This window comes from Canis aureus, chromosome 33, assembly GCF_053574225.1.
Source record: "Canis aureus isolate CA01 chromosome 33, VMU_Caureus_v.1.0, whole genome shotgun sequence".
Taxonomy (NCBI): domain Eukaryota; kingdom Metazoa; phylum Chordata; class Mammalia; order Carnivora; family Canidae; genus Canis; species Canis aureus.
The window spans coordinates 30564893-30592325 of record NC_135643.1 but is presented as its reverse complement, the minus strand read 5'-3'; the positions used below and the strand labels follow the sequence as shown (position 1 = coordinate 30592325).

The 27433-nt window shown below is 39.4% G+C and overlaps 1 protein-coding gene across 3 annotated transcripts in view; it reads left to right on the top strand.

The window, feature by feature from the left end:
- The window catches only part of ELOVL6 (ELOVL fatty acid elongase 6), a 138260-nt gene extending 111220 nt beyond the window's left edge, over positions 1-27040 (top strand). For all 3 annotated transcript variants that reach the window (XM_077882292.1, XM_077882293.1, XM_077882291.1), the window contains exons 4-5: positions 16701-16852; positions 24032-27040. In XM_077882292.1, the coding sequence (XP_077738418.1) occupies positions 16701-16852; positions 24032-24456 (577 nt within the window). In that variant the 3' untranslated portion in view covers positions 24457-27040. The remainder of the gene's footprint in view (positions 1-16700; positions 16853-24031) is intronic.
- Positions 27041-27433: the final 393 nt, after the last annotated feature.

Sequence of the window (27433 nt, the reverse complement as noted above, 5' to 3'; positions counted from 1 at the left end):
ATAAAAGTGGTAGCCATAGCTAGGATAAATTTTTTAAATGAATAAACTCAGAAACAGTCTGATAAATCAGTTTTCTATTGGGGTGTCCATGCTTTCTGATTTTGCTCGTGTTAGGCACCATGTTTTTGTCTCAATGTTAAAGTAAGATTTGCTGGTTCTGATATTTATATGTAACAGCACCCGAAGGAGTTCCTTAATTTAAGATTTCTAAGGTGCTGCTAAAGAGGTTCATGGATGACACTTATGATTCTATAATAAATGCTTTTGACACCTTACCATATATAGTTATATACAATAAATTATAGATCATAGTTGTGAGTTCATCCTCATCCTCTTGTGCTTCATAGCATTTTTGTCCCAAGACATTGTACTCTCTTTTCTTCCATCCTTGTCACGAATTCGTTTTTATTTATCAGCAAATTCAGTTTATAGCTTTAAGTTCTGAGTCATCATCAAGCAATTTCTTCAACTCTGTTGGTGTTGACACTGGAGATGACTACTATACTGTTGCTCAGTTTTCTAGTGTGCTTGTACTATATTACCAGCTCTATATCATAATCCTTCCATGTAACACCACCTCACTTGCAATAATTTTGATCAAGTTAGGTTTCATTCTATCATCTCTTCATTGCAGTTGCGTGTCTGCCTTTGGCTCAGGGCATGATCCTGGAGTCCTGGGATCGAGTCCTACATTGCTCCCCGCAGGGAATGGACTTCTCCTCTGCTTGTGTCTCTGCCTCTCTGTGTCTCTCATGAATAAATGAATAAAATGTTAAATTAAAAAAAAATGGAAGTCAGACTACTGGTTACTTTGATTTATTTCAGGAAATAATTTTTGCATTTTTATCAAAGGCATATGTTGCTTCCATTTGGATTTTTTGATTTGTCTTTGGTTCCAATATTTTAAAAGTCATTTAAGTAGAAAATCCACCTAATTGGTATTGTTGAAGTGATTGCTTGAAGTATAGGAGTTTGAACTAGGAAACATCTAAGGCTCCTTCCTTACTCTCAGTTTAGGTATATTACTCCTAGAGTAATAAAAATCGGAAAGTATGAGATTTTGGCTTCAGCTTACTTCTGTGGATCTATCCTAGCCCATTGGAGACAGAACTCATGAGCATAAAGCTTTTGCTGACATAAGGGACTTGATGGGTCAGTCGCAGTTCCAGCTCCAGGAGACAAAGAAATAGGGGCACAGTTTGACCTAGGGATCCAGTAGAAGGATATGGTCAAGGTCATGGGATAGAGGACAGCTGTGGGGCTCACTGCATCACTTCCTTCAGGTCTTTGCTCAGATGTCACTATATTATTAAGGTTTCCATTTATATATATGGAAATAACATGGAATATATAAAAATAATAAAACAAGCCCAACCCCCACCCAGCCCTCCCTAATCTTTCTTATCATCACCTGGCATGTTATATATTTCTTGATATGTTATCTCTGTCCTGCTTTAAAATGTAAGCTCCATGAAATAATGCAAGACCTATCTGTTGAGTTTACTTTTGTAAATAATATATCCATATTCTTTTCCTAATATCCTATCCTAATGATATATTCATATTCTTTTTAAACGTCTCCAAGTCCTAAAATTTTAAGCCTCTCTCTCACCCAAAAGAGTACTTGGCACATACAAAATTGGTTGAATAAATGAATGATTAATAAAAAGCCCTGCCCCTTCCCTGTCTGAAATTCTTCAGAGACTTGGACTCTATGCACTTCTATCACTTGAAACTTTCTCTAACTTCCCAGAAAGAGTAAGGGAGTTTCATTCCATCTCTCCTTTGATCATATGGTCTTCTAACACCTAACTGAGATATTATAATGAATGAAATAGAGAAGCAAAAGAATCTTTACTTTGAAGCTCAAAGTTGTGAAGGACCATAGATTACAGGAAAGGAAAGGAGCAAGGACAAGGGAGAAGGCCAGAAAGTGAGACCAGAAATGCCAAACACAAACCAACAGTCTTCCATTTGTGTTCTGGCTATATCTTTTTATTTCCCTTCTCAAACATCAGATGGAAACAGGATTTTCCTCCAGAAAAGAGAAAACCCCTAAAACTTCAAGGACACCATCTTTTTATTTTTATTTTTTATTTTTTAATATTTATTTATTCGTAAGAGACACAGAGAGAAGCAGAGGGAGAAGCAGGCTCCCTGTGGAGAGCCTGATGCAGGACTCAGTCCTAGGACCCTGGGATCATGCTCTGAGCCAAAGGCAGATGCTCAACCACTGAGCCGCCCAGGTGTCCCAAGGACACCATCTTATTTGCTGGTATGACTGGGAGGTCAAGGGCCAGAGGAGGAAGGAATCCTCTTTATTCCTCCACACTCACAGGTAATATTGAAGTAAGAAGGCCTTCTTCTCTAAGGAAATTTATGGAGGCCTGAGGAGTTTAGGTATGCATCCTAGGGCCATTTGGAAAATTCAATAGCCTGAAAATATGTGAAGCAAGAGAAGACCAGCAAAGTGTCTAGACTTTTTCAAACCTGTGTTTGTATTACCAGTCCTACTCAGTCAACATCATGAATCTCACAACACACAAATATCCATGGAGTTTCTATTATTTACAGATGCCTAAGGGCCATGGGTAATTCACAGGCACAGCTTCCCTGTCTTATGTCTCACAAACCTCACAAACCTTTAGGATAATTTGTGAAAGCACACTTAATGCCATTTTAAGGTTTTTTCTGCCTTGAGTATTAAAAAATAAAATTCCTCTGTGGAAAGAACCCACCTAGGATAGAAGTGGTCAAAATGCGAAGCCAATCCAGGTGCACCATGTTCCAGCTATCAACTCCAATGAGCTCGGTGGCACATGTGTTATAGAAACATAAGAGATGGAAATATTTCCAGAAACTGTGATTCCAGCCAAGAGACTGGATGGGCTTGACATTTTTTCCCATATCAAAACAAGGGATCTGAGCTTTAATGCTCTCTGTCTTGTTTTTGGTGGCACTGTTTTCAATTGTTAATCTGCTAGTAGTCAGATAAGATTTTTTTCTAAAAGACAAATGTCTACATAGATGACTCTTCTTGAATGTTACCAAAATATTGTCATTAAAATCTAACAGGTTGACCTTGAAAAGAATTTTTTGATAAAGAAAGAAAAGCACAAATAAGTAGGACAATTTAAGCATGTTCCTAGCCCTTAAATTAGAGAGATTGTAAATGAGAATGACATAGTCAGAAAAAGATTTGTTGAGGAAAGAGTGATAGTAGTGGTATCAATAATAATGTTTTACTGTCGTCGAGTCAGTGATTTTAACATCCATTAGCTTATGTGATCCTCATGACAATTTGTGATGTAGGCAGAATATTAAACAGTGCCACCTCCATTTTATAAAGAAAGTGACAAGATTTATGAGATTATGAGACCTTTAAAGCACTCAACAAGTGAAGGAGATGATTAGAAATCTGATTATCTGATTTTCTTGGCCTAACGCCAGGCTGCTTTTCTGATAATACCTTAAACTTCTAGATGATGCCATAGTTACTAAAAATATTTTCACATGTATAATCTCAATGGATCTTATATTTTATTGGTCATTAACATTTTAAGTCCTCATTACATTAACAGTCTTTTTTTTTTTTTAAAGATTTTATTTATTTATTCATGAGAGCCACAGAGAGAGATTGAGAGGCAGAGGCACAGGCAGAGGGAGAAGCAGGCTCCACGCAGGGAGCCCGATGTGGGACTCGATCCCGGGTCTCCAGGATCACGCCCTGGGCCAAAGGCAGGCACTTAAACCTCTGAGCCACCCAAAGATCCCCATTAACAGTCTTTTTGAAGGATGTGCAAGTCTTACTTGATGAGATCAAGATAGGTGAATTTTATGTATAAAACTTTTCATAGGTATATTAAATAAGCAGCCATTTTAGCCATTTTGGCCATTTTCTTTTTTTGCTGCTAGTAGATAACAAACTTGTCCCATCTGAACTCTCTACTGAAACAATTTGGATTAACAGGAAAGGTGGACATGGGAAGCAAGTGATGATCTGTAGAACAATTAAGGAACAAAGTGAATTTTTCTTCTTTAATTAGACCTGGTATACACAAATGTATAAAAATGTCCTTATCTGTGCTATGATTTTTGTTTTTAAAATCATTTTGTGATTAAATTGGAGCCATGAGTTCCTATTGCCTTGTTGTGCTAAACTATGGAGGCTCTGGTTTGGCTGTTGAGGTGCAGGAGAGGGAAGGTTCTCAGGCTTCTTGGAGTAAAAGGAAGTTTAGGATATGGAGGTGAGAGGCTCTCAGACCATTTGGATGTTCACAAATGTCAGGGTAGCCATGCCAGCATTTTGGCAATTCTAGGATGGGAAATTGTGAATTGGCCACAAGTTTAGGGACTGGTAAGGGCAACCGAGGGTTTCTTCTGGGGGAGCAGATGAACTCTGCGATGCAGTCACTGCCAAGTGCTACCAGCACGACACATCTCCAAGGGTGACCCATCAGGGCACCATCTTTTCAGTTGAAGAGTTTAATATTGAGTTTCACCTGCAAGACAAATTCCAAATGATTATTAGGAATAACAGTACAAGGGATTTTTATAGTTGCCACATTTCAGCCAGCAGAGTTCAGATGCTAAGAACTAGGTGCTCTAGCAAGTCAGTAGCTATCATCAAAGGACTCTAGTCCATATCTGTCTGTCTGTCCCATTCCTCTAACTTCGTAATGCTGGTGGTGAATTGGTCTCATTGGAGAACTTCTGTATTTCTGATGCAAAGGACTTGGGTAATGGGGAGGCTGACTCTCAGATCCCTTATCAAAATGCTTGCCGGTTATTTCAGGCTCTGTAAATCTTTGGAAAATTCCCCAGAAATTTCCCTGGAGGTCTGTATAAGCCTATCTTTAAAGATTTTATGTATTTATTTATGAGAGACACAGAGAGAGAGAGAGAGAGGCAGAGACACAGGCAGAGGGAGAAGCAGGCTCCATGCAGGGAGCCTTATGCAGGACTCGATCCTGGGTCTCCAGGATCACGCCCTGGGCTGAAGGCAGCGCTAAACCGCTGAGCCACCCAGGCTGCCCAACAAAATTCTTTTTTGATAAGAATGAGATTTGGCTCAGGGCTTGTCACCTAGTAGGCATTCATACTTAATAAATATTTGTAAAATGAATATTGTTTAAATTGACTTTCTTTGGTATGTCTTGTGATAAAAGTAATTCAATTCCTGCAAACAACTATGAAAATTCCAGAAAAAATAAGTCAATGTGTTGATTAAAAATGTAAAACGTATCTAATGGATTTGAGATCAATAAGCCCAAAGGAATTAATTGGGCATATAAGGAGCAGCAACTTTCATGACTTGTATTTCCTCCCTTTCTTATAATTACTACATGAGCTCACAAAAGTTTAGGGCTAGAATCCTAAAGGATATTCACAGTCCCTAAATTTAAGGATGTAGAAAACAGAGCCGGAATAACCTTTTCTCTTTTGTTTTTTTCCCTTTTCTTTCTTTCTTTCTTTCTTTCTTTCTTCCTTCCTTCCTTCCTTCCTTCCTTCCTTCCTTCCTTCCTCCCTCCCTCCCTCCCTCCCTCCCTCCCTCCCTCCCTCCCTCCCTTTCTTTCTTTCTTTCTTTCTTTCTTTCTTTCTTTCTTTCTTTCTCTCTCTCTCTCTCTCTCTCTCTTTCTTTCCTTCCTTCCTTCCTTCCTTCCTTCCTTCCTTCCTTCCTTCCTTCCTTTTTATTTTGTTTCTTGGCAGGGAGGTGTTTTTACAGTTTTTATGGTGTTGACCTTAAAAAAATAAAAGAGCCAACTGTTTTACCAGCAAAATTAGTGTATTCAGAAATAGCAGAGAATTGCAGTCCAGCACTTGCAAATACGGGCATACCATAGCCAAGTCCAGAGAGTGGAGAGGGGCTTATCTGAAAGAAAGAAAGAGAAAAAGAAAGAAAGAAAGAGAAAAAGAAAGAAAGAAAGAAAGAAAGAAAGAAAGAAAGAAAGAAAGAAGGAAGGAAGGAAGGAAGGAAGGAAGGAAGGAAGGAAGGAAGGAAGGAAGAAAAGAAAGAAAAGAAAGAAAGAAAACTGGGAGGGGCTGGTATGGCCCTCATTGACTGAGTGTGATGGTTTCTGGTTGGCTAGGCTGTTGCTAGGCCAGGAGAAATTCTTCCTCCTGCCTGAATAGGTAAAGCAGGTTTTTTCCGGTTGGGGAGGTTGAGGAATGTGAAGTATGCTTCTTATCATAGGGAGTAGTGTGTGAGAGCTGCCCCATCAGGGCTTCTGGACCTTGTTTTTTTGTTTTGTTTTGTTTTTTGTTTTTAAGATTTTATTTATTCATGAGAGACACAGAGAGAGAGAGAGAGAGAGAGAGAGAAGCAGAGACACAGGGAGAAGAAGCAAGCTCCATGCAGGGAGCCCGATGCAGGACTTGATCCCGGGTCTCCAGGATCATACCCTGGGCTGAAGGCAGGTGCTAAACCACTGAGCCACCCGGGCTGCCCTGGACCTTGTTTTTTAAAAGAGATTCCCTTTATTTTTACAACAGATAATGTTAAATTTCGATTTAAGTACTCTCTCCCAAAGAAATTTTCATTTATTGTCCCTCAGAAATAAAGAAATTTGGCTTTTTCATGTAGCTGTGAAACCTAGTGAAGACTGTGCAATGGAGTTAGTGGGGCAGTGCTATTAGTTTTAACACTGGAATTACCACTGTTCTCATAAAGTCACAATGTTCCAAAAGGGATTAAGAGCTTTTTTCAAAGGAACGAATTTTTTGTAGAAACAAGATGACTAACCACTTCTGTGATCTTGGTGAGTTTTTTGGCTTCAACATTAATCTTTGTTACTGCCCACATTTATTTTTAGGTTCCTTTTAATTCATACAACTCACCTATTTTAATTTTCTGCTGTACTTGGGGTCACTTGTACTTGGGGTCACTTAAGGGTAGTACTTTATCTCTTTGTTCCCATTGTAAAAGTCTGAAAACCAGCACATTGTTCTCTCCAAATGTCTTTGAAGCTTGTGGGCCAGCTCCACTTGCCCTGGAATGCATTAGATGACATTCTCAATCAGTGGTTAAGGCAATGGCAGAAAACATACCCATCAAAAGACATTAATTTTATAAACTTTACCAGAACTCTAAGGCTCAAAATTCAGGGACAAGGGTTCTCTCTAGCACAGCACTGATGCATAGATAAGTCACTTTCTTCATCACCTTCTGAACAGCTTCATCCAAAGGTTCATGGAGTAGGAATGATGGGTGAGGGAGGGAATAGGCAGGAAGGTGTCTTGGTGGGTAAAGTCTACAGGGTGACCCTAACTCAGACCCGTTCATGCCTCCAAATCCGAGGTTCGTTGGAGATGGGTCCTAGATGTTAGAATTGTTTGAGCCCTTTTTGGTGATTGCAATAGTATCCAATCAGGCTGAGAAAAATTACGCTAAATGATAGCCTGGTAGGGAGTTCAATATCAGCACTGGAGCTATGGTCAGAAGATTGTGGTGCTTAGTAGCTGGGTAACCTTGGGCCCGTGTGCCCTGCCCTTTCCGTGCCTATGTCTTTGTCTCTATAACCAGGATAGTGATGTTCCATGAAGTTGTAAAAATCAATTTCATAATAGGGGAGTTCAATAAAATTCTTCAAATGTGAAATACTATGCCAGCATCTAGCACAGTGCTTGCACAGTCAAGTACTCGTCTACTAGAACCGAAGCTGGCATTGTGTGGTCTGAGAGTCAGGGTGAAGTAGGCAGTGGCTACCTTCCACTCTGGCCCTGATGGGGCTGAGGTTACTAGTTCCAAAGAGTTGAAATTCCTATGTCTCAGATTAAAACATAATGATAGTAGCTCAAATAAAAGTGAAAGAAAATCCTGTCTGTTTTATGAGACACTGTGGGATCTTAAAATTTCAAATTCAAATTAAAATGTTAGGAGTTCTATAGGCAGATATTATGTTTTTTGGGGGGAGGGAATTCTAATTGGGATCTATCATCATACCAATTGTCCTTACCATTATTATTTTTTAATCTCCCCACTCGTCTTGCTTCCCCACCCTGCGAAGCTGTTTTTTATCAGGTGATTTTTTTTTTTTTTAAACTTGAGCCAGCATTTCTTTGCCTTGTCAGATACCTGGAGCAAGTGTGTTATATCCAGTTGCATGCTCCAGATGCAAGTACTATACCCACAGTATTATCTAAGCAATACTCAGACTCCTAAGGCTTTTCCTTTTTTTTAATGCTTAGTTTTCCAAGTTGAGAATAAACGGATACATCAGAAAGTGAATTGAGTAAACCCTTCCTGACAAAGATTAAATAAGAACATCTGTTTGAAAAAAAAAAAAATCTGTTTGAGACTGAAATTTTCTAGATTTAATGAGCAGATTTGTGGGGAGTGAAGAGAGCATTCCTAGAGTGTGCACCCACTTCCTGTTTGTCTGTCAGGGAACCGTGTTACCTATTAAGATACCTTCTATGTAGTCTCTGCAAGACTTCCCTCACCTACCACTTCTTCCATGAAGCCTTTAGGTCCGATAGATTGCACACTGCAACATGAAATATTTTATTTTATTTTATAAAGATTTTATTTATTTATTCATGAGAGACACAGAGAGAGAGAGAGGCAGAGACACAGGCAGAGGGAGAAGCAGGCTCCATGCAGGGAGCCCGATGTGGGACTTGATCCCAGGTCTCCAGGATCAGGCCCTGGGCTGAAGGCGGCACTAAACCACTGAGCCACCCGGGCTGCCCAACATGGAATATTTTAATTAAGAGTTCATGCATATCATCTGTGATACTATTTGACAGTTAGGTACCATCACAAGAAATGAAGTGGGAACTACATCATGCTTCAAGGCTTAAGTGATAGTTCTCCACAGAGGCCATATGTATCCTCCCCTCCTGAAGTAGGCTCAGCTTTTCTACTCAGTACTTTTACTCAGTTTTCAATGATTAATTTCTGGTCTTTTTCATGATTGCTTATTGGCTATCTGATTCCTCTCTAGACTAAAACCTCCATCTAATCTGACTGATCTCTGAGAAGCAAAGCAGTCATTACCTAAGACTGTTTAGACTTTTAACATATCCTTTTTTTTTTTAAGAATAAAATCCCAAGACTTATTTAGCATCAGATTATAAATATTAGAAATGGGCACTAAAAATTAGGTTTCTAATAGCTTCTGAGAAAGAGCAATACATGGCTATTGTAAAACAAAATTCTGGTAAGAATCATTGTTAACAGTTTGAAGGGTTTTTTTTCCATAAGTATTTCTGTAGCTATGAGTACATGTATGTGTAACCTTATAACCTTTTTAAAATGTACACCAATTGGATCATACCATACTGAATGTTTCGCTCCTTGTATTTTTCACTTGATTAATCATCCTATATCTTGGAGCTTCTCCATGTCAGCACCTAAGGCGGATATACCTGGCACACTTTATAGTTGTATTATGTTTGTTGTAATTTATTTAAGCCTTCTCATATCAATGGACTTTTAGGTTATGTTCTAACAATCTTTTCTATATTATGAAACACACAGTATGGCTTATTTTTGCAAGTTTGCCTGAAGGGTATGTTGTGTTTCCAACGATGGAAGTACTATAATAGAAGATGTGTGTATTTTCAATTTTGATATATATAATATGCAATTTTAGCCTCATGTGTCTTGGTCCACAAGTTGTTTGAAAGACTTTCTAATGGAAATGTCTGGTTAAACATTCCAATCAAGACAAGTGAGTCAAACCCAGAAACGATCACTCAGTAACTGAGATAAAATTGTACCCTCCTCTACTTGTTAAAGAGTAGGGGAAGTAAATTATCAAAAACTACAATGTATATTCCCATTTAACTGATGATTTATTGGGCAAAAAAAGTGTACATCTTGTTGGTTTGTTATATTATTAGAAAATGTACTTTTAACATACGCTAAATATTAGACCAAACTTTAAGTAGACATTCTCTATTAAAGATGCCTGTCATCAGGTGTGGAAAAGCTTTAGAAGCCAGATTGCACTTTGTATAAATAAATAAATAAATAAATAAATAAATAAATAAATAGATGATGTGACATGGAGATGCCATTATTCCACAACACAAGCACTGTAATCCTGTATTAACTCTGGAATCGAAAGGCATTAGAGTGCATTGTGGGGTTGTTGTTAATTTGCTTTAACCTCTTCTGGGATCACTGAATATTCTACTACTCTGAAAACTGTCAGAGTCTATGACAAATGATAATTCAGGTTTCGTTATCAGGAAAATCAGTGACCTCTCCTATGTTTGTAGAGTTGCTACTGTTGGATCAACTGTTGTCATGTTTTGACAACTGACAAAATCTCACACTTTTTTTTTTCCTTTTTCTGATTATAGGATACAAGTATAATAAAACATTTTCATTGCCCAATCCTAAAAGTAATTACACCTTTGGTTGTTGAGTTAGCAGGGTGAGGGGTTCGAGTGGTTGGCACTTTAGAATAAAAATCTTTCAGAAACTTTGTTTGGATTCCAAAATCCCTTGCATGTAAGTGGAGGCCCAATAAGAGAACAGCGTAAAACTAAGCTTATCTACCATTGATGTTCAAGCTGAAATAATTGAAAGGATTATTGATGATTATACCTAAGAGTCCTTCTACCCAGAGCAGAATTCTGGAATTCTGTGATTATTATTGGGATTATTCAGAATATCCACTTGGGATGGCAGTAAAATTGGAAGACTGGAATACAGTTATTCCAACTTCTCTCAAGTTGATAAATGATTAGGCCTCATGGTAAAAGCCAGGGTTTGAAAGAAAATTTGCCATGTCTCTCACATTTTTTTTCAGAAAGATCTCCAATACTTCCCTTGCGAAGGGAAAAAAACTAATAAAACCTGAAAATGAGAACTTGTTTTCCAAACTTTTACTCTAAACGTTTCAACATGTGTGTAATGTAGCATATTATGTGTCTAAAGAAGAATCCAACCGGATATACATGTATTGCCTCCCAGTGTTTCCCACTAGTCTCGATGGCCATGTGTCATCCATGGGCTGGCTGGTTAGGGATTAGTGTTGTATCTCAACTTCACACTAAAAAGTTTCTGTAAAGCCTTGCAAGCTAGGACAATTGTGATTATTAATTACATCAGTTGTAGCTAAGCACACATTTAAATTTTTTTTCCAATTGTCAATCTAATACATGCTTGTTTTAAAACAGTCAAGCAAAGCAGAAATGTATGTATAGTGTAAGAGAGAAGGCTCCCTCCCTCTTCCACTCCGAGTACCACAATTTACAGTCCAATAGGCATTCTTGGTATTTCCTTGAGTGCATGCCATGGCAAATGGCTAATGATGAAGAAGCAGACTTCTTCTGGACTAATGTAGAACATTTGTTTGAGAAGAAGCACCTTAGTTAATAAGGGCCATGCTTTCTTCCAGATCTTGCTGGCTTTGTGCCTACCATAGCTGAAAAAGAGCAGAAACATTCACTTCTCCCTTCACCATGCTTTCTCCTAGTCCAATATCTGTTAACAATCAAAACTGGACTACAACAAGAAAAATTATGTATTTCTTGGGGCACCTGGGTGGCTCAGTGGTTGAGCATCTCCCGTTGGTTCAGGGCATGATCCCAGGGTCCTAGGATCGAGTTCTGCATCAGGCTCCCCAAAGGGAGCCTGCTTTTCCCTATGCATATGTTTCTGTGTCTTTCATGAATAAATAAATAAAATATTTTTAAAATATATATATTTCTTAATAAAAAATGCCAGTGTAACCTTAGAGCTGGAATAGACATACAGTATTGCACTAATCTGCCCTCACTAAATATGATGGCCCAGACTCTCAGCCTCTTTGAGGTCCTAGATTTAGAATAATCTTTATCATCTGATTGAAAAAAATTTTTCATGAACCAGAGGCTTTTCCATAAAGAAAAAGATGTTCTCCTTTAAGATGTTTTGTGGAAAATGCATATTTCACATCCTATTGTGAACTTGCTGGCTGTCACTTGTTTTGTGCAAAGTTGGCTCATGGAATGAAACACCTTGACAGTAAACACTTTCTACAAAATGCTTAATGATATGAACAGTCATCAGTGCAAATCAAATTCTCTGTCTATATATTTTCTTCACTTTCAGTTAGGGCTAATTAGCTTTGACCTCTCTCACCTAACACAGTGAGATTAGACAGGTAAAAGTGCTTTTCCAAATTGAAGGACAGACCAAGTAAAGTGGCATTAATAATAATGATAAATAGTAATAAAGTATTAATATAATAAAAACCGTTTTATTCAGCACCTAGAAATCAGAGGCTCTATGCTAACTAAAGACCTTACTTATATTGTCCTACAAGATTCATAGAACTGCTATGCACATTAGACACTATTAACATTTCAGATGAATAAAGACTTACAGAAGTTAGTTTGCTCAGTCATAAAATGAGCAAGTGAGAGCACTGTGTGACTAGAATTTGCAGCCCTCATTTGTCAGAATGGTTTAGAGTGGTTGAGAGTGTTGGTGCTCAGTCCAGGCATGGCCAGAAAGAGTGTCAAGATTGATCAGAAATATCTGCCACGAGTATAAGCAAGGACAAGACTGCGAGTAGCAAAACATAAGCTGCATATTTGCCTTTTACATAACACTGTCTCTCAAGATGATGTAACTTAGTAGAGCATGCAACTCTTGATCTCAGGGTTGTGAGCCCCACATTGGTGTTGAGATGACTTAAATAAATGAATTAATTAAAGAAAAAAGGATGAAGTAACTTAAGAAGGAAATGTCTCCTGACCTAAAATATATTTTGGTAAAGTATCATAGCCTAACGGCCCGTGCCTAGTTAGAATAAGAAGCCACATGGTTCCAAAGTATACCATGGCTGAGATGTACCAGGGGCAGAGCTACTGGCTTCTCACAGATGACAATCATCCCTTTGGCTAAGTAGCTCCCTGACGGCTCCCCGGCAGGAGCATTGTCACATCACAACAAAGCGCCTTTGCCCACAGACACATAGGCCCGATGGCTGGCACTGACGGTTTCCCTGAAAAATGCACTGTCCTCTGTTCTGAGTCGGCCTTATTGTTCAGAGCTTAGGGAGTGAGGCTTATGTCCAGATATGGGACAATAATATGTGCTATACATTTGTTGCCAGCAATATTGTGGCAACATCATATCGAAATTTTTAATTCTCCGGTGCTCTGATGACCTCCTTGTACCCTGACCTCCAAACTTCAAACACCTATTTGTCTCTAAGTCAAATACCACTTCGTCTGAAGTCTTCCAGTACCACCACCACCACCAGCCAGAGTAAACTTATTGATTCTTATCACCCCGGCACCGGGGACATTGCCAATAAATATTTAACAGTTGAAAGAATAAATTAAACTGTGCCAATACTTAAAGAAATCGGGTGTAGGGACACCTGGGTGGCTCAGAGGCTGAGCGTCTGCCTTCGACTCAGGGCGTGATCCCGGGATCTGGGATCAAGTTCTGCATCAGGCTCCCTGCATGGAGCCTGCTTCTCCTTCTGCCTATGCCTCTGCCTCTCTGTGTCTCTCATGAATAAATAAAATCTTAAAAAAAGAGAGAGAAAGAAATCGGGTATAAACTGCAACGATTTTTGAGACTCAAGAAGATTAAAGGACAGTGACTATTCCAGAGGCACTGTCTACTCTGATCATGTGTAAAGCACAGAGTCTAGCAGCAAAACACAGTAGAGGAGAGGCTCTACCTGCTGTGTACAGTGGGCTGGCGTTAGCTCTGGGTGTTTTTTGTTTGTTTTATTTTGTTTTTGAGCTTAAACTCTGCTCCTTTAGTGAAGAGATTTTCTTATCCATTTCAGTCTTTGAACATTCAACAACAGTGATGGATGTGATTTATTGATAAATTGGTTACTAATGAAGATGAGTTTTTACACTATTTCCTTACAATTAGCTAGTTCACAGAATGAAGAAAACAAAAAAACAAAAGCAACACCCCAATCTTTAACGCCTGAACAGAACATTCCCCTTCCACTTACCTGAAAATATAAAACTATAAATGACCATGTATGAGCTGTACCGTTAAATTTACTTAGTGGTTCTGGTTTTTTACTGAGAATTTTACTTATTTACTTTGAAAAAATGAGAAAATTGTCATTTTGAAATCAGAACCACTAAAATTGGAGGCAACAAACTAAAAAAAAAAAAAAAAAAAAAAAAACACCAAATGGCTAAAAATAACTCTGTTGTAAAAGTACAATTTATAATATCACATATTTCAGACAATATGCTAATGGTTCAGAAAAGTCCTAGACCAGGGACTAATGAGCAGAGAGTGATACATACTGAAAGTTGTGTCACTTGTGTGTTTCTCTGCTTTGGGCTTATTCAAAAGTCATTGACTTATTTCCTTCCCACTGGTTTATGGAAAGCAGATAACTTATGTAGTAAGTAGCTGACCAGCAGTATTTTGACTTAGATGCATTGCATAGCCACAAAATGTTAACTAGTGTTCAAAGATCTACTGAAAATCAGATCTTGTGTGTTACGTCTCCTGGAGTGCAAGTAATTGAAAGCAGAACCCCAAACGCTTGTACGATAAAAAAGTTTTATCAAAACCAAGAAGCCTTGCAATAGGGTCATTGAAAGATTGGTTAACTCCATAGCTCGGTCACATTTTGCAGGAATACTTTGCCATCCTCTCTGAGTTAGTTTTGTCCACATCCATACTTCCATGTTACCTTCATAGCAGCACAAAGGGTCCAATGTGCCAAGTACCTTAACTTGGTAATGGTGGCAACTTTTCATATTACAATTTAGCCATCATCCGACGAGGTAGACAACACATAAATTAATTCCAGTAAGACAGAAAAATCTCCATTACCTGACTTTACCAATGAAATCCAGTTCTCCGCTCTTCAGTTAGGACAGTTTTTTGACTATAAAGACACAGGTCATTCCACTAGGAGGGGACATTTCTTTGAGATAAAGTGAGAAGGAACAGCCTTGGGGTGAACAGGGAGAAAAGCTCCCTGGGAGGGACATATATGCAAAGTTCCTAGGGCAGGAAACAGAACGGATAAGAATAAGAAGGTGCTAGAATGATTGGCTTGCACCGAGCAGGAAGAGAATAGCAGGTGCGAAGGGTGGAGACTGAGGACAGAGAAGCCATTCAGAACTTTGTAGGTCCTATTAAGGAGTTGGGGGGGGGGGGTGCGGTTCTTATTCTGTAGGCATCAGGAAGCTACTAAAGGATTAAATAGGATCTACAACTGTAAAGTGACACCAAAAATCCTATGCAGGATCATTTTATATGTTGGAAAGAGTAACTCCATTTAATGTAGGCTGTGCATCACTTGAGAAACTACTTACAAAGTCCCAACTTAATAAACAATTGCCAGGAATGCAACTTTATTACCTTGGTTTTATGGAAAGTTGATCTTTAGTTCTGGTTGGTGGATGCATGTGTGTGGACCCCATGGCCTTAGTAAATGACTTTTTTTTTTAAAGATGTTATTTATTTATTCGTGAGAGACACAGAGAGAAAGAGAGGCAGAGACACAGGCAGAGGGAGAAGCAGGCCCCATGCAGGGAGCCTGATGTGGGACTCGATCCCCGGTCTCCAGGATCAGGATCACGCCCTGGGCTGAACCACCCCAGGCGTCCCTAAATGACTTATTCTGAAGCAACTCTTAAGAAATGTTAAATAAACAATAATGCCTCTGAAGAGAGACGAAAACTCCTGGTCCCAATTTGGTGAGGCTGCTGCACATTGCAACAGCTGTTTACTGGTTAATCTCCTAACTGACTTAGACCCTTGAAGGGATGCTGCCAGAAGAAGGATGGCCAAGGACGGCTCCCCACGCGGTCAGCCAACTTTGTTTCCAGTCATGAGCGTGGTCTGCGTGCTCTAGGACATATGCCTAGGGGATCACTCTGGAATGGAGACTGCTTGTTCCAGCTGCAAAGCTCTCTCACTCTCCAGGTTGCATTATTGAGCTCAACACATTTCTGAACTCTCTTGTTTCCTTGGCAGTTCCTTGATAAAAAAGCCATAAGTCAGTTTACTTTTCAGCTATCTTTGAGTACCTTGCCTGTGTGGAGGCAAACACGAGATGGGACTTGGAAGAACAGGGTTCGAACAGTGTTGGTATGTGGTTACACTAGTAGGAGGAGTGAACTTGAGTGGAGAGCTAGCTTCTCCTGCTGGCTTCCGGGAGAGAGATGGATCAGAGAGTATAAGGGGGGAACCGATGACGGTTGTGGTTTAGAGGCTCCTGCAGGGGTCCAAAAGGATAGGTAGCTGAGGAGGTCTACGCTGATAAGGCCAGTCCAAATGTAAAGGAAGAGTTGGCTGAGAGAAGCAAACAGGTATTCAGGCAATCAAGCTGGGAGCAGGACGGGGGGTGGGGGGTGCTTCGAAAATGATTAGACATAGGACAGACTTGATCGTTCCAAGAGTTTTCAGCCAATCCCATCTCATCCCTAAGGGAGAGTTCTCAAGCTGAAGCATAAAGGTCACTAACTTCTTCATTCGATCCTGCTCTGAATCCATTCTGCTTTGCCGTGACCTCTTTTTGGTACATCGATGGGGAGCAAGGAGCACCGTGTATGGATGGTCTTCAGAATAAAGCACTGAGTTTTGTTGCTCTTGTTTACAAAACATTTGATGATGCTTCTGGATCAATGCAAATGAATATGAATCATCTGTATATCTCTTTCCCATCAGTGGCAGACAGTCTTCTAAGTATGGGTAATGTCAGAAATGAAATTTTTTTCCTGAATGTTGTTTCTTTTCTCTTTTCATTATGAAGTATATTCGGTGCTCTTCGAACTGGTGCTTATATGGTGTACATTCTGATGACCAAAGGCCTGAAGCAGTCAGTTTGTGACCAGAGTTTTTACAATGGACCTGTCAGCAAATTCTGGGCTTATGCATTTGTGCTAAGCAAAGCACCCGAACTAGGTGAGTGTCTTCTCTCCTTCCGTTTCCACCCCCTGCCCCCCTTGGTTGCTACACACCCATGGTATTTATTTTGAAACGAACAAAGAAACAATTTGGTTGTTTGTTGCAGGAAACAACAACCTGTGTTGTTGGTTGCAGGAAAGTTATAATTAATGAATTTCAGTGCTTGATTAACTTTTTCACAGTCTTTTTCTCTCCTCTCCTTCTCTCCGTCTTGACAGTTGTACATCGTGTATATAAAGAGCAAAATAGTTTACAGAAGCGTGTGGACTTCCAGGCACTACTGAAAATCCCTTCCAGGGGCATATGTAATCTACACAGTCCCTTCTGTCCGGCACACCAACGGCTGTGCTAAAATGAGAATATGGAGGAGAATCCATTCGCAATGCAGCTCTCTCCCAGTCCCACGTGGAAACAGTCTTTCACCCCGGCCTTAGGATTCAGATGAGGAGACTAGGCTTTCCGTTGGGTGTCCTCATGTTCTAATTAACAAATGCTAAGGGCTGGTTTCTGGTGTTGTTTGATTTGAATCATCCAAGAGATGGGCCTTGGAGAAGAGGAGTATGGCTCTCCTTCTAGAACTGAATAAAAAATCCTGGCTATGTACATAGATTCCTAAGGTTTTTCCTTTAGCCCTTTAATGGTTTTGAATATGAGTGTGGTTCAGGTTCATGCAAACAGTGACAAATTAGTGGCAGGGATACGATATGAATGTGGTTCACCAGGAAAACATCTTTACTGCTGGAGAAAGGGATCTGCTGGTGATCATAAACTCTGGGTTCATTCATGAGCAGTACTGGCCGGCATCTCACAAACTCGTATATATCCTTAGGGAACACCTATTGATTCTCTGAGTTTTTAAATTTTTTATTGGGAATTAAGAATTGTATTATTTAGTTCAAAAGACTTATAGATTGTGTTCCCTCTCCTCTTTCTCCTAAAAAGGGGGTTAGAGGTTGTACTTTCCTTATAAGCCACATACAATACGAACTATCCACAGTCTTTCTTTATAAAGTATCTTTAGTTCATGTCCTGTGTCAGTTCACAAAAGATATGACATTTCTCCGATATGTAGGTTGGCATCCTATCCACTTTCTACCAGCTGCTGTACACCTGCTGCCTACAAAGAGCGGGCAGTTGGTTTGACCATTGTTTTCCCAAGTCAAAGTCAAGGGAAGAGCAGCAGAGGAAGACTTCGGAAAACCTTTGCTAAGAGGAGCAAGGGTATGGAAATGGTTCCTCTACAGTCCAAAATAACTAGATCACCGTTGTGTGTGCACGTGTGCACACACACAGCCCATGAAAGCAGACTTAGATTGAAATGCATTTGTAAGGATGTAGTCATTCATTCACTTAACATATTTAAACCCCTACAATAGGCATTTAATAGGGGCTAGGATGGAATGTCTAATTCCTCTAAAAAAAAATTTAGGATATGAATTGTATGAGCCAGGCCCCAGGAGGCTATTTTTCCTATTTGAATTGAGAGCACAAGCTGCCAAATTTTAGGCTAGAAAAATGTTTTTTAAACTTGGAGCTATAGACAGTGCCTAAGACAGATGTGTTTTTAGGAATTTCAGAATTCTATGGGAACATTTAAATTCTGTGTTTTCATTTATAGATGGAACAAAAGACAGTCTTGCCAGATATATTTCTTTCATAATGATTCTTTAGATTCATAGCGTTTCTGAATCAGATTACTTTTTCTCAAACTGTTGGTCTGAGAATGTGAGCATGTATTCTCATGTATTCTATTGGGGTTTTATGACATTTTCTTTAAAATTCATGCATTATTAATGTTTGAGAATTATTCACTATGAGAAATATCACCTCTCTCTGACTTTTAATTTTTGCTGTATAATAAGTATCTTTATTATACTCCTCATCTTTTTTGATACAGTACTGACTACAGATGCATGAATACAATAAAGGCATGAAACATGTGACTCCCCCTACAGGCCACCACTGAACACTTTCACAATTTCTATGTTACTACTGTCAACAGTTTTAAAAAAAATTAGCAATGGTGCCTCTCTGCTTTTGGCCCTTAACACCTTAAATCGCAAAAAAGGAACCTCTCATTCTTTGCTTCTAGAAATCCTTTTCCTTGCAAGGGCTTCTTGTCTGTGCTCTGAATTTCATCCAGTTGTATTTGAGGGACTTGAAACTAAAATAATCCCTTTTACCTTTAGAATGATTTCTTGAAGAGCCACCTCAACCTATTCATAGTGGTCATTTTTCCTCAAAGACATGAGTAGACCTGTACTGTCTGTCCTCCTATCTTCTGTTCCAGATGGACATCAAAGTTTTAGGATGGCGGACAGAGTTAGGATTTCCAGATATGAGCCATTAGTGAAACCCTTAGAGATATTTGGGCTGTTGTCCTCTGTCTTGTTAGAGTGTTGGTCTGGATCCTGCTAATTAATCACCTGTCTTAATTTAATCAAGATCCAGACATGCCACTCCTTTCTGCCCCAATGTCGACATTATAGTTGAACACAATTCTATTCCCTCTTGAGCCCAGAAGGAACTGTTCTGTGGTCCCTTGTGCCATTATTCTGATAATCCCTTTCCCTAAGAAGCCTCACTCACCATAGTGGTTTGTAGGTTGGATATCAAACAATCCATTTCTTCACAGTTAAAATAATAGGATTGAAGTGTTGACAATGAGCTAAAGAGTTGGAAAAAAAATAAAATCCTAAACTTGATCTAGTTCTTTAATGAGGCTAGTGATATTCTTTATGTGGTTTCAGATTCATTTTAGAGGTATTTTCATGGTCAGAGTACCCTTTCTTCAATTTTAAGATATGCCTATTTTCTTTCAAGTATTCTGGAGCTTATTGACAATAGTATTCCCAAACTAAACTGCTGAATCAAAATAGATCCAAAAATCAGTGCCATTTGAGTGCTTCAGAGATAACCAGCCCCTAGCCCTAACTTAGCGAACACATTTTCTTGGATGCCTTTTTGTTCATTTTGGAAGTTAAATCCCTTTTCAGTCTTTTCACTCCTAGAAGACATTGCTGCTACTATTTAATTAAGAAAGATCTACCCACTTGGATTATTGAGAACTTTTCTTATTTTTAGGTCCTAAGTTCTGTTTTACAATACTCTAAGATTCTAGACTCCCTTCTGTACAGCAGAAAGAGAAGGTTCTTGTGAGAAGGAATAGTTGTTCTGTGTTCAATACTAAAACTCTATTTTCCCACCAAAATCTGCATGCCTGCAGTTTTCTCTGTACTTTTTTGTGGGAGGGGGGCAGACAAAATACACATAACATTTACCATTTCTAAGTGTCCAGGATTGTGTTATTAAGAACACTTGCATTATTGCACAATCAACACCATCATGCTTCTCTAGCACTTTTTCATCTTCTCCACTGACACTACCCATAAAACACTATCACCATTCCTCCTTCACTGAACTCTTTAATAGCAAGAAGGGCTTTCTGTTTCAGCAGAAAACAATGAGCTCATTTCAGTGAATTATAGAGTTACGATCCATTAGAACAAATGAGAAGAGAACCACCAACCTGCTTTGTGTGCCAAAATCTTTGCGCGCCTACTGTTTGAATCATATTAAAACCTGCTGAGATTTGCTTTTGTTAATACTTGGAAACATCTGCTCTGAGTCTAGGTCCTTGCTCAGTTGAGCTTGTCATTGTTTTTGAAACTCTGACTCAGCAGAGCTCCAGCTAACTCTGCGAAGAGGGGCACAGCCATCTATGACAAACCACACATAGTGGGCTCCCCCGCCTTTTGGTTACTGTGAGTGCCCTGGGGATTTCTAAATGCTGATTGACTTCTTCAAAGCGGCACAGACATCTGTACTTAACAGGGACATGGACTAGAGGTACATAGTTTAAGAGGGACACTTGGACTGCGAATACCATGTTCTCCCTGCCCACTGGCTCTTGGCCGAAAAAGGCTGAATCAAAAGTTAGAGAGACTGGGGTAAAGAAAACATGAACCAGCGGTCACTAAAATACGTGACGTGGCCGAATCGTTCAAGAGTCAAAAGTCCCACTGCTTATTGTTGGTCAACATTCTTCCCATAATGCCAACCAGACCTTTGACCAAGAAAGATTGGTTGGCCAACATCAAATACACAGTCCCTATCTTTGGTTTGCATTTCTAGGTCATTTAGTAGCTTTTGGCAGGCCTGTAAATACATATCTTGGTATGACTGGCTCATGACAAATCAAGTGCGATATTATGCAGTTTCCCCAGAAGAAAAATAATGTATAACTTCCAGGGTTGTGTGACTGATGCATCTCAGCTGCAATATTAAAAACAACAACAAACAACAAAAACAACATAGGATGTCTTAAGAGGCCCTTCTGGAACCTCACCAGTCTCCCCTTCCCTTACCCAGTGGAAACTACCATTCCCTACATCAACAGCCTTCTTGGGGACAGTAACCTTGATATGGCGTTGGAATAGTGTTCCTGAAAGGCTCTAGGGCTATTATTGAAAAATACCCCTCTTCATTACTCCACCTGCCATCCTGTATGTCTGTTCCAGAAAAAAATTCTTAAAGGAACTCAAAGATCTCATGTTTTAAAGACCTTATAACATTGGGGCCCCTAGGTGGCTCAGTCGATTAAGTGTCCAACTCTTAGTTTCAGCACAGGTAATGATCTCAGGGGTTGTGAGATCAAACCGTATGTCAGTATCTGTGCTCAGCATGAGTCTGCTTGAGTTTCTCTTTCCCTCTCCTTCTGCCCCTAACCCCCCCTTATTCTCTCTTTCTCTTTCCCCAAAAATAATAAATCTTCAAAAAAAAATGAAGCCATGACATGTCCTTCACCTCCAGCTCCCTCATATTAAATGGAAAGGCCTAATGTGTCTCATTCATGCCCCCTCTTCGTGAGATCTGAGACCCCCTACTCAGGCCAACAGGAAAAACACAATACAAGTTTCAATACCAGAATTATAGGTTCCGCTTTTCATTCCAGGTTAGCCCATTCTAATAGGTGTATCTTTTGTTCCCTATTACTCTCCTCACACTCAAATTGTTCTTTAGACAATAAAGTTTTAATGTAAGGGTGATGATTGAGGTAAAATTAAATCTAAAGAATTAGAAAGGATAAGAGACTTATTTCTCTATAGCATATAACTTAATGCATGTGGATATTGTGTGGCTTATACATTTCATTCATGCTTAGAGGCTCATAAAAAAAAACATCTTCTCAATTATGAATGACTGAATTTGTTTCATATCGTGTAATTCCTTGGACTTCTACCTTCTCTCCACTGTGAACAAAAGTAGGCTGAAATAATTGTGTCTACATTATAGTTTACTGAGCAAAGGGAGGCACAGAGTAGTAATTACACAGAAATGGTGGCTCTTTGACAGGCACACAAAAATAGCACAGTTGAACACTAAGAAGGTCTCCTGATACCAGTTGTGTCCCTGACGTACACAAGTCAGAGTTACTATCACCATCAATCATGATCAGTCTGTCTGACATTTATAGGCATAATATGTCAGGCATCTCACAAGGGAGAAAAGGAATTCAGAGGAAATTTTATAATAAACATGTTTGGAAATGCAGCAACTGGTGGTAGCTCTCCTTTTCTGTTTTAAACAAATATGAAGTAATAATGTTTAATGATTCAGTAGAGAAACAGATAGCTCCTGCTGAATGGAATGGGGTACCACCTGTGTTATTCCAACCATGTCCATCAGAACTTTAAAACACTTCCCAAGGCCTCGCACTCCTTGACCTCTCCTAGTGTCAAATGTTTTGAAGTGTGAGGGATAAGACAAGGATAAGTACTAATTCCCTTTGTGTTTAATTAGATTTCAGAATGAGAAGAGGGACCTGCTAGCTCTCCTTGTTGTACAGAAACTAATCAAGTGTGATTTCACCAAAGGTCCTGAAGGAGATTGAGTTTTCCCATACCTGAGAAGAACACAGAGATAGCAAAGATAGATAATGGAGCATAAGTCCTATTTTGTCCCCCATGTCTCTTCCTTTTTTCATACTCATTAATGGAATTGTGTACATGTGTTACTTTGCTTTTTCTTCATCCATTTGTACATAAGTGTTCTACAGTATATTTTTTTATATCCCTAAGGCTTTTTAGAGACTCATTACATACAAATAGCATCTACCTACCTGAGCATAATTCTAGCTTCTATAACATAAATTTCCTACCTGAGAAATGGTGGTCTTTTTCTTCAAAAGAACATTATTTTTTTTTAATTTTTATTTATTTATGATAGTCACAGAGAGAGAGAGGCGCAGAGACACAGGCAGAGGGAGAAGCAGGCTCCATGCACCGGGAGCCCGACGTGGAATTTGATCCGGGGTCTCCAGGATCGTGCCCTGGGCCAAAGGCAGGCGCCAAACCGCTGCGCCACCCAGGGATCCCCAAAAGAACATTATTAATAAAGATTCCGGAAAGCTTTCTCACAGTTAACTTCACAAAAATGTGTCATTCTCAGTTCTTATCACTCGATTCATTGGTATGAAATACTCAGGTTACTATCTTCAGCAAATATGGTAGAAGGTGACTTTTCTTCTCTTTTTCTATTTTTGCCTTTTGTTTCAATTTCACTTTTCTGACTGCCAAGTGTCTGCCAAGGCTTCACCTTTTACAGGGCGCTCACACAGATAGGTTTTTTAGGGGTAGCTTTCACCATATACCAAAGAAAGAGACTCTAGAGCGGCCTGTGAACCTTTTGCTGGGCACTTGAATTCTGATCTGTTTCTCTTTATTGACGGATGATCTGAGAGAGGTCACTTGAGTCTTCCAGCTAATATTTCCTAAACCTTATTGTCGAGTTAGAAATCGGGTAACGTGATTGCTAATGTCCCTTCTAGATCAAAGACCGATAAGATTTTGTGTAAAGCCATCTTTCTAAAAGTCACATCTACTGTGTTTTTTCCACGGGCCAAGATGGCACACTGCTTAGTCCTCAGACACATCTTAGTCCTCAGACAATTCCAAGCTACTGTTGTTGCCTCCATTTTACGGAAACTGGAAAACAGTGAGGATATGTAGCTTGCCCAAGCCCACAGAGCGAGCAGACATCAGTCCAGGATTCTAACCCAGCCCATCTCCCTGTCAAGGACTAGTTCAAGCTGTCTACCTCGTCGTGGAAATATGAATTATCGTTATGTCACCGCCGAGGGGCTCACGTACGTCTTTTCCCTTCTTTGTCTTTCAGGAGATACAATATTCATTATTCTGAGGAAGCAAAAGCTGATCTTCCTGCACTGGTACCACCACATCACTGTGCTCCTGTACTCCTGGTACTCCTACAAGGACATGGTAGCCGGGGGTGGTTGGTTCATGACCATGAACTACGGCGTGCACGCCGTGATGTACTCTTACTATGCCTTGCGAGCGGCTGGCTTCCGAGTTTCCCGGAAGTTTGCCATGTTCATCACCTTGTCCCAGATCACTCAGATGCTGATGGGCTGTGTCATTAACTACCTGGTCTTCTACTGGATGCAACATGACCAGTGTCACTCTCACTTTCAGAACATCTTCTGGTCCTCACTCATGTACCTCAGCTACCTTGTGCTCTTCTGTCACTTCTTCTTTGAGGCCTACATCGGCAAGAGGAGGAAAACAACGAAGGCTGAATAGTGTTGGAACTGAGGAGGAAGCCATAGCTCAGGGTCATCAAGAAAAACAATAGACAAAAGAAAATGGCACAAGGAATCACATATGGTGCAGCTAAAACAAAACAAAACACATGAGCAGACACAAAACCCAAGGCAGCTTAGGGATAATAAGGTTGACTTAACCCAGTAAGTTTTATGATCCTTTTTGGGTGAGGACTCACTGAGGACACCTCCGTCTCAAAGGACTGCTGCTGGGGAAACCCCATTCCCTCCTTACCTGTCAGCTCTAGGACAGAGGAGAACAAAAGTGAACCAGAGGCACAGAGAGAAAGAACTAGAAGGTAAACAAAAGCTATTAACACTCTATGGGGAAAACATATGTACTAAGTGTTCTATTTCTCTAAGAATGAAAGAAGTTTGCTTAAGCAACTGTGCGAGCACATACCCACACAATCCTTTCTAATCTTTGTTGACACTAAGCTGGAGCCAATAGAACAGATCAAAATGGAAGAGACACAGGGTGGATATCTAGAACCATAATGCTTTTGCAAAAATTAAAGCCTTTTTAAGAGAGGTTAGTAGCTGTAGCCCCTCGTGAGAAAAGACGTCTTAATCACCTCTCGTGAAAACGGATGTAAACAATTGTATTTCAGCTAAGAGATGACTGGTGTTTTCTCCCTTCCTAACACAGTCTCGGGCTAGCCAGTTTGCCAGCACCAAATGGGCATGATATTTTTCCAAGGTTCTTTCTGGGAGGATGGAAACAGTGCAGACCAGGTCCTAAAGGGGTGGCTCCAGCTCAGAGCATTCCTGATAATTTCACTGTAATTTCTACTCTGAAATGAGCTGTAAAGAATTTTCCTTGGTTCAGTTGCCCCAGGCTTTTGAACAGAAGAGTAAATACAAAATAGAAAAGTTAAAACTCAACCAAATGATTTGAAAATGGATTCTGTACCACCGGTAAAAAGGACCAGCCCCATAGCGTTCTTGAGCTGGGAAAAGGAGAGTGGGGAAAGAAGGGAGCCAATCAATCCGACAGACACACTATGTATACCCCCTCTCTATTTGTCTTCACATACACACTCATGACTTCCCAAATGAAACCCTGTTGTACAGTCCATATTTTCTATATTTTTGTGAATCTCAAAAAGAAATCTGCAGGGCTCTTCCTGATATTGGGTGAACACTGTGTTTCCGCATCATCTGCATTTGCTCGCCGAGCAATGCAGAGGTGTGTAAAGTGCCCTCTGCTGGTCAAGTGGAGATACTTCATGGCAAGTTTGGCTGGAACAGTTGACAACAAAGGGCCCCCTATAGACTTATCCTTCAAATTTTAAATGATATAAAATACTCGTCATATTTTTGGCCAAATCAGAAGATCTTCTTGCTTCAAGTCAGCTTCAGAAATTTTTTTAAAAGGGACTTCTGCTCTGGAACTCAAAATCAATTTATTAAGAGCCATATTCTTTAAAAAAGAAAGAAAGAAAGCTAGATAATATAATATTATCTGTAATACAGTCCTTTACAAGCCAAATAAATGTGTAAACATTCCTAGTATTTCAAAGAAGCAATTATGTAAAATTGTTCAATGTGATATGCTAGTATTCTAATTGGTTAAGTAGCTTCATGATTAGACAAACTAGATGAAATGATTAGCGGCTACACTGCATAGATTATACATCATCACCACACATACATGCACGCGGATGTGGGGTACACTCAACTTCAAAGCCCAAATGAATAGGAACACGTTTTCTGGCTAGCAGAAAAAGAAAACCGTTGTTTATCTTTCTTGCTTTATTTGAGAGTGTACAGTAAAAGGGATTTTTTTCAGATTATTTTTATATTATTTTAGCTTTAATTGTGTTGTCATTCATGAAACAGAGCTGCTCCGCTTCTCTGTCAGAGATGACAAGGGCTTTCTCAGCATCTTGTTTATGTGTGGAATTTAAAAGAATAAAGTTTTATCCCATTCTGTGTGAATGGTTTGAACAATGAACAAAGAATCCATGCAAACCAGGTCATGACTGATAGACCCCAGGGTGGGGATGGGGCTTTGCAGGGTTGGGAAATTGTCACATCCGTGTTAAACTTTTTGGACAGTCTGTGATGTCTTGACATTGGTTCATAGATGTGAAACAATTGATGGAGGGATGTGTTGTGATTATTAGGGCAAAAACTGACACAAGCTAAAAAGATAAGTACTGCTATACCAACTACTAGGTTCTTAGGATGCAAATAATGTTTTTGAGCTTTGAAAAGACAGATACTGTGCAATAAGCTTTTTTTCTTATATAAGAAAATGAGCAGAGTAATTCCAATGAGGAAAAGGCCAAATAACAGCTGACTTGAGTTTAATTGAAGGACCAGTTCAAGCTTATCTGGTTGATTTAATTTAATCGCTGAATCCATTGATTAATCATTGATCCTTTAATGTGGTTAGAATAAGAGGAAATGAGCATAGACCTTAAATAGACTCTAAATAATGCTTCCAAAGCACTTTTATCTTGATACAGATTCATACTTATGTTCATCTGTGAGAGAACTCAGAATTTTTGTTTACAAGTTGAATGTCTAATAAATAGTTTTTAAATTGGCTACATATATTTAAAGGCTTTTCCAACCTTTCTCGTGGGAGGAGAGAAAAACACTTTAAAAAATTCTGGTATTACAGGTTTAATACAGTGTTTTTAACACCTCAGCTTAATTGCTTAATTAATTATATGAAGATAGGAGGCTGGACCACTAGCCCATGGCAAATCTCAATCCTACCAGAGACTTGACTGCCACATAGATAATCCTACTGTCAGTTAACATTCCAGAAAAACTTGGGCAGGCAAGTTTTTAGAACTGCCCCCACTATGCTGCAGTAGATTATCTTTCTGTTGGAGATTTTCTACTGCATTTCAATCCCATTATGGTGAAAACATTTCTGGATTGAAAAAAATATATATAAGTGCATGCAGTTTGATCTGAGTATCAACCCAAGTCTAGGAATT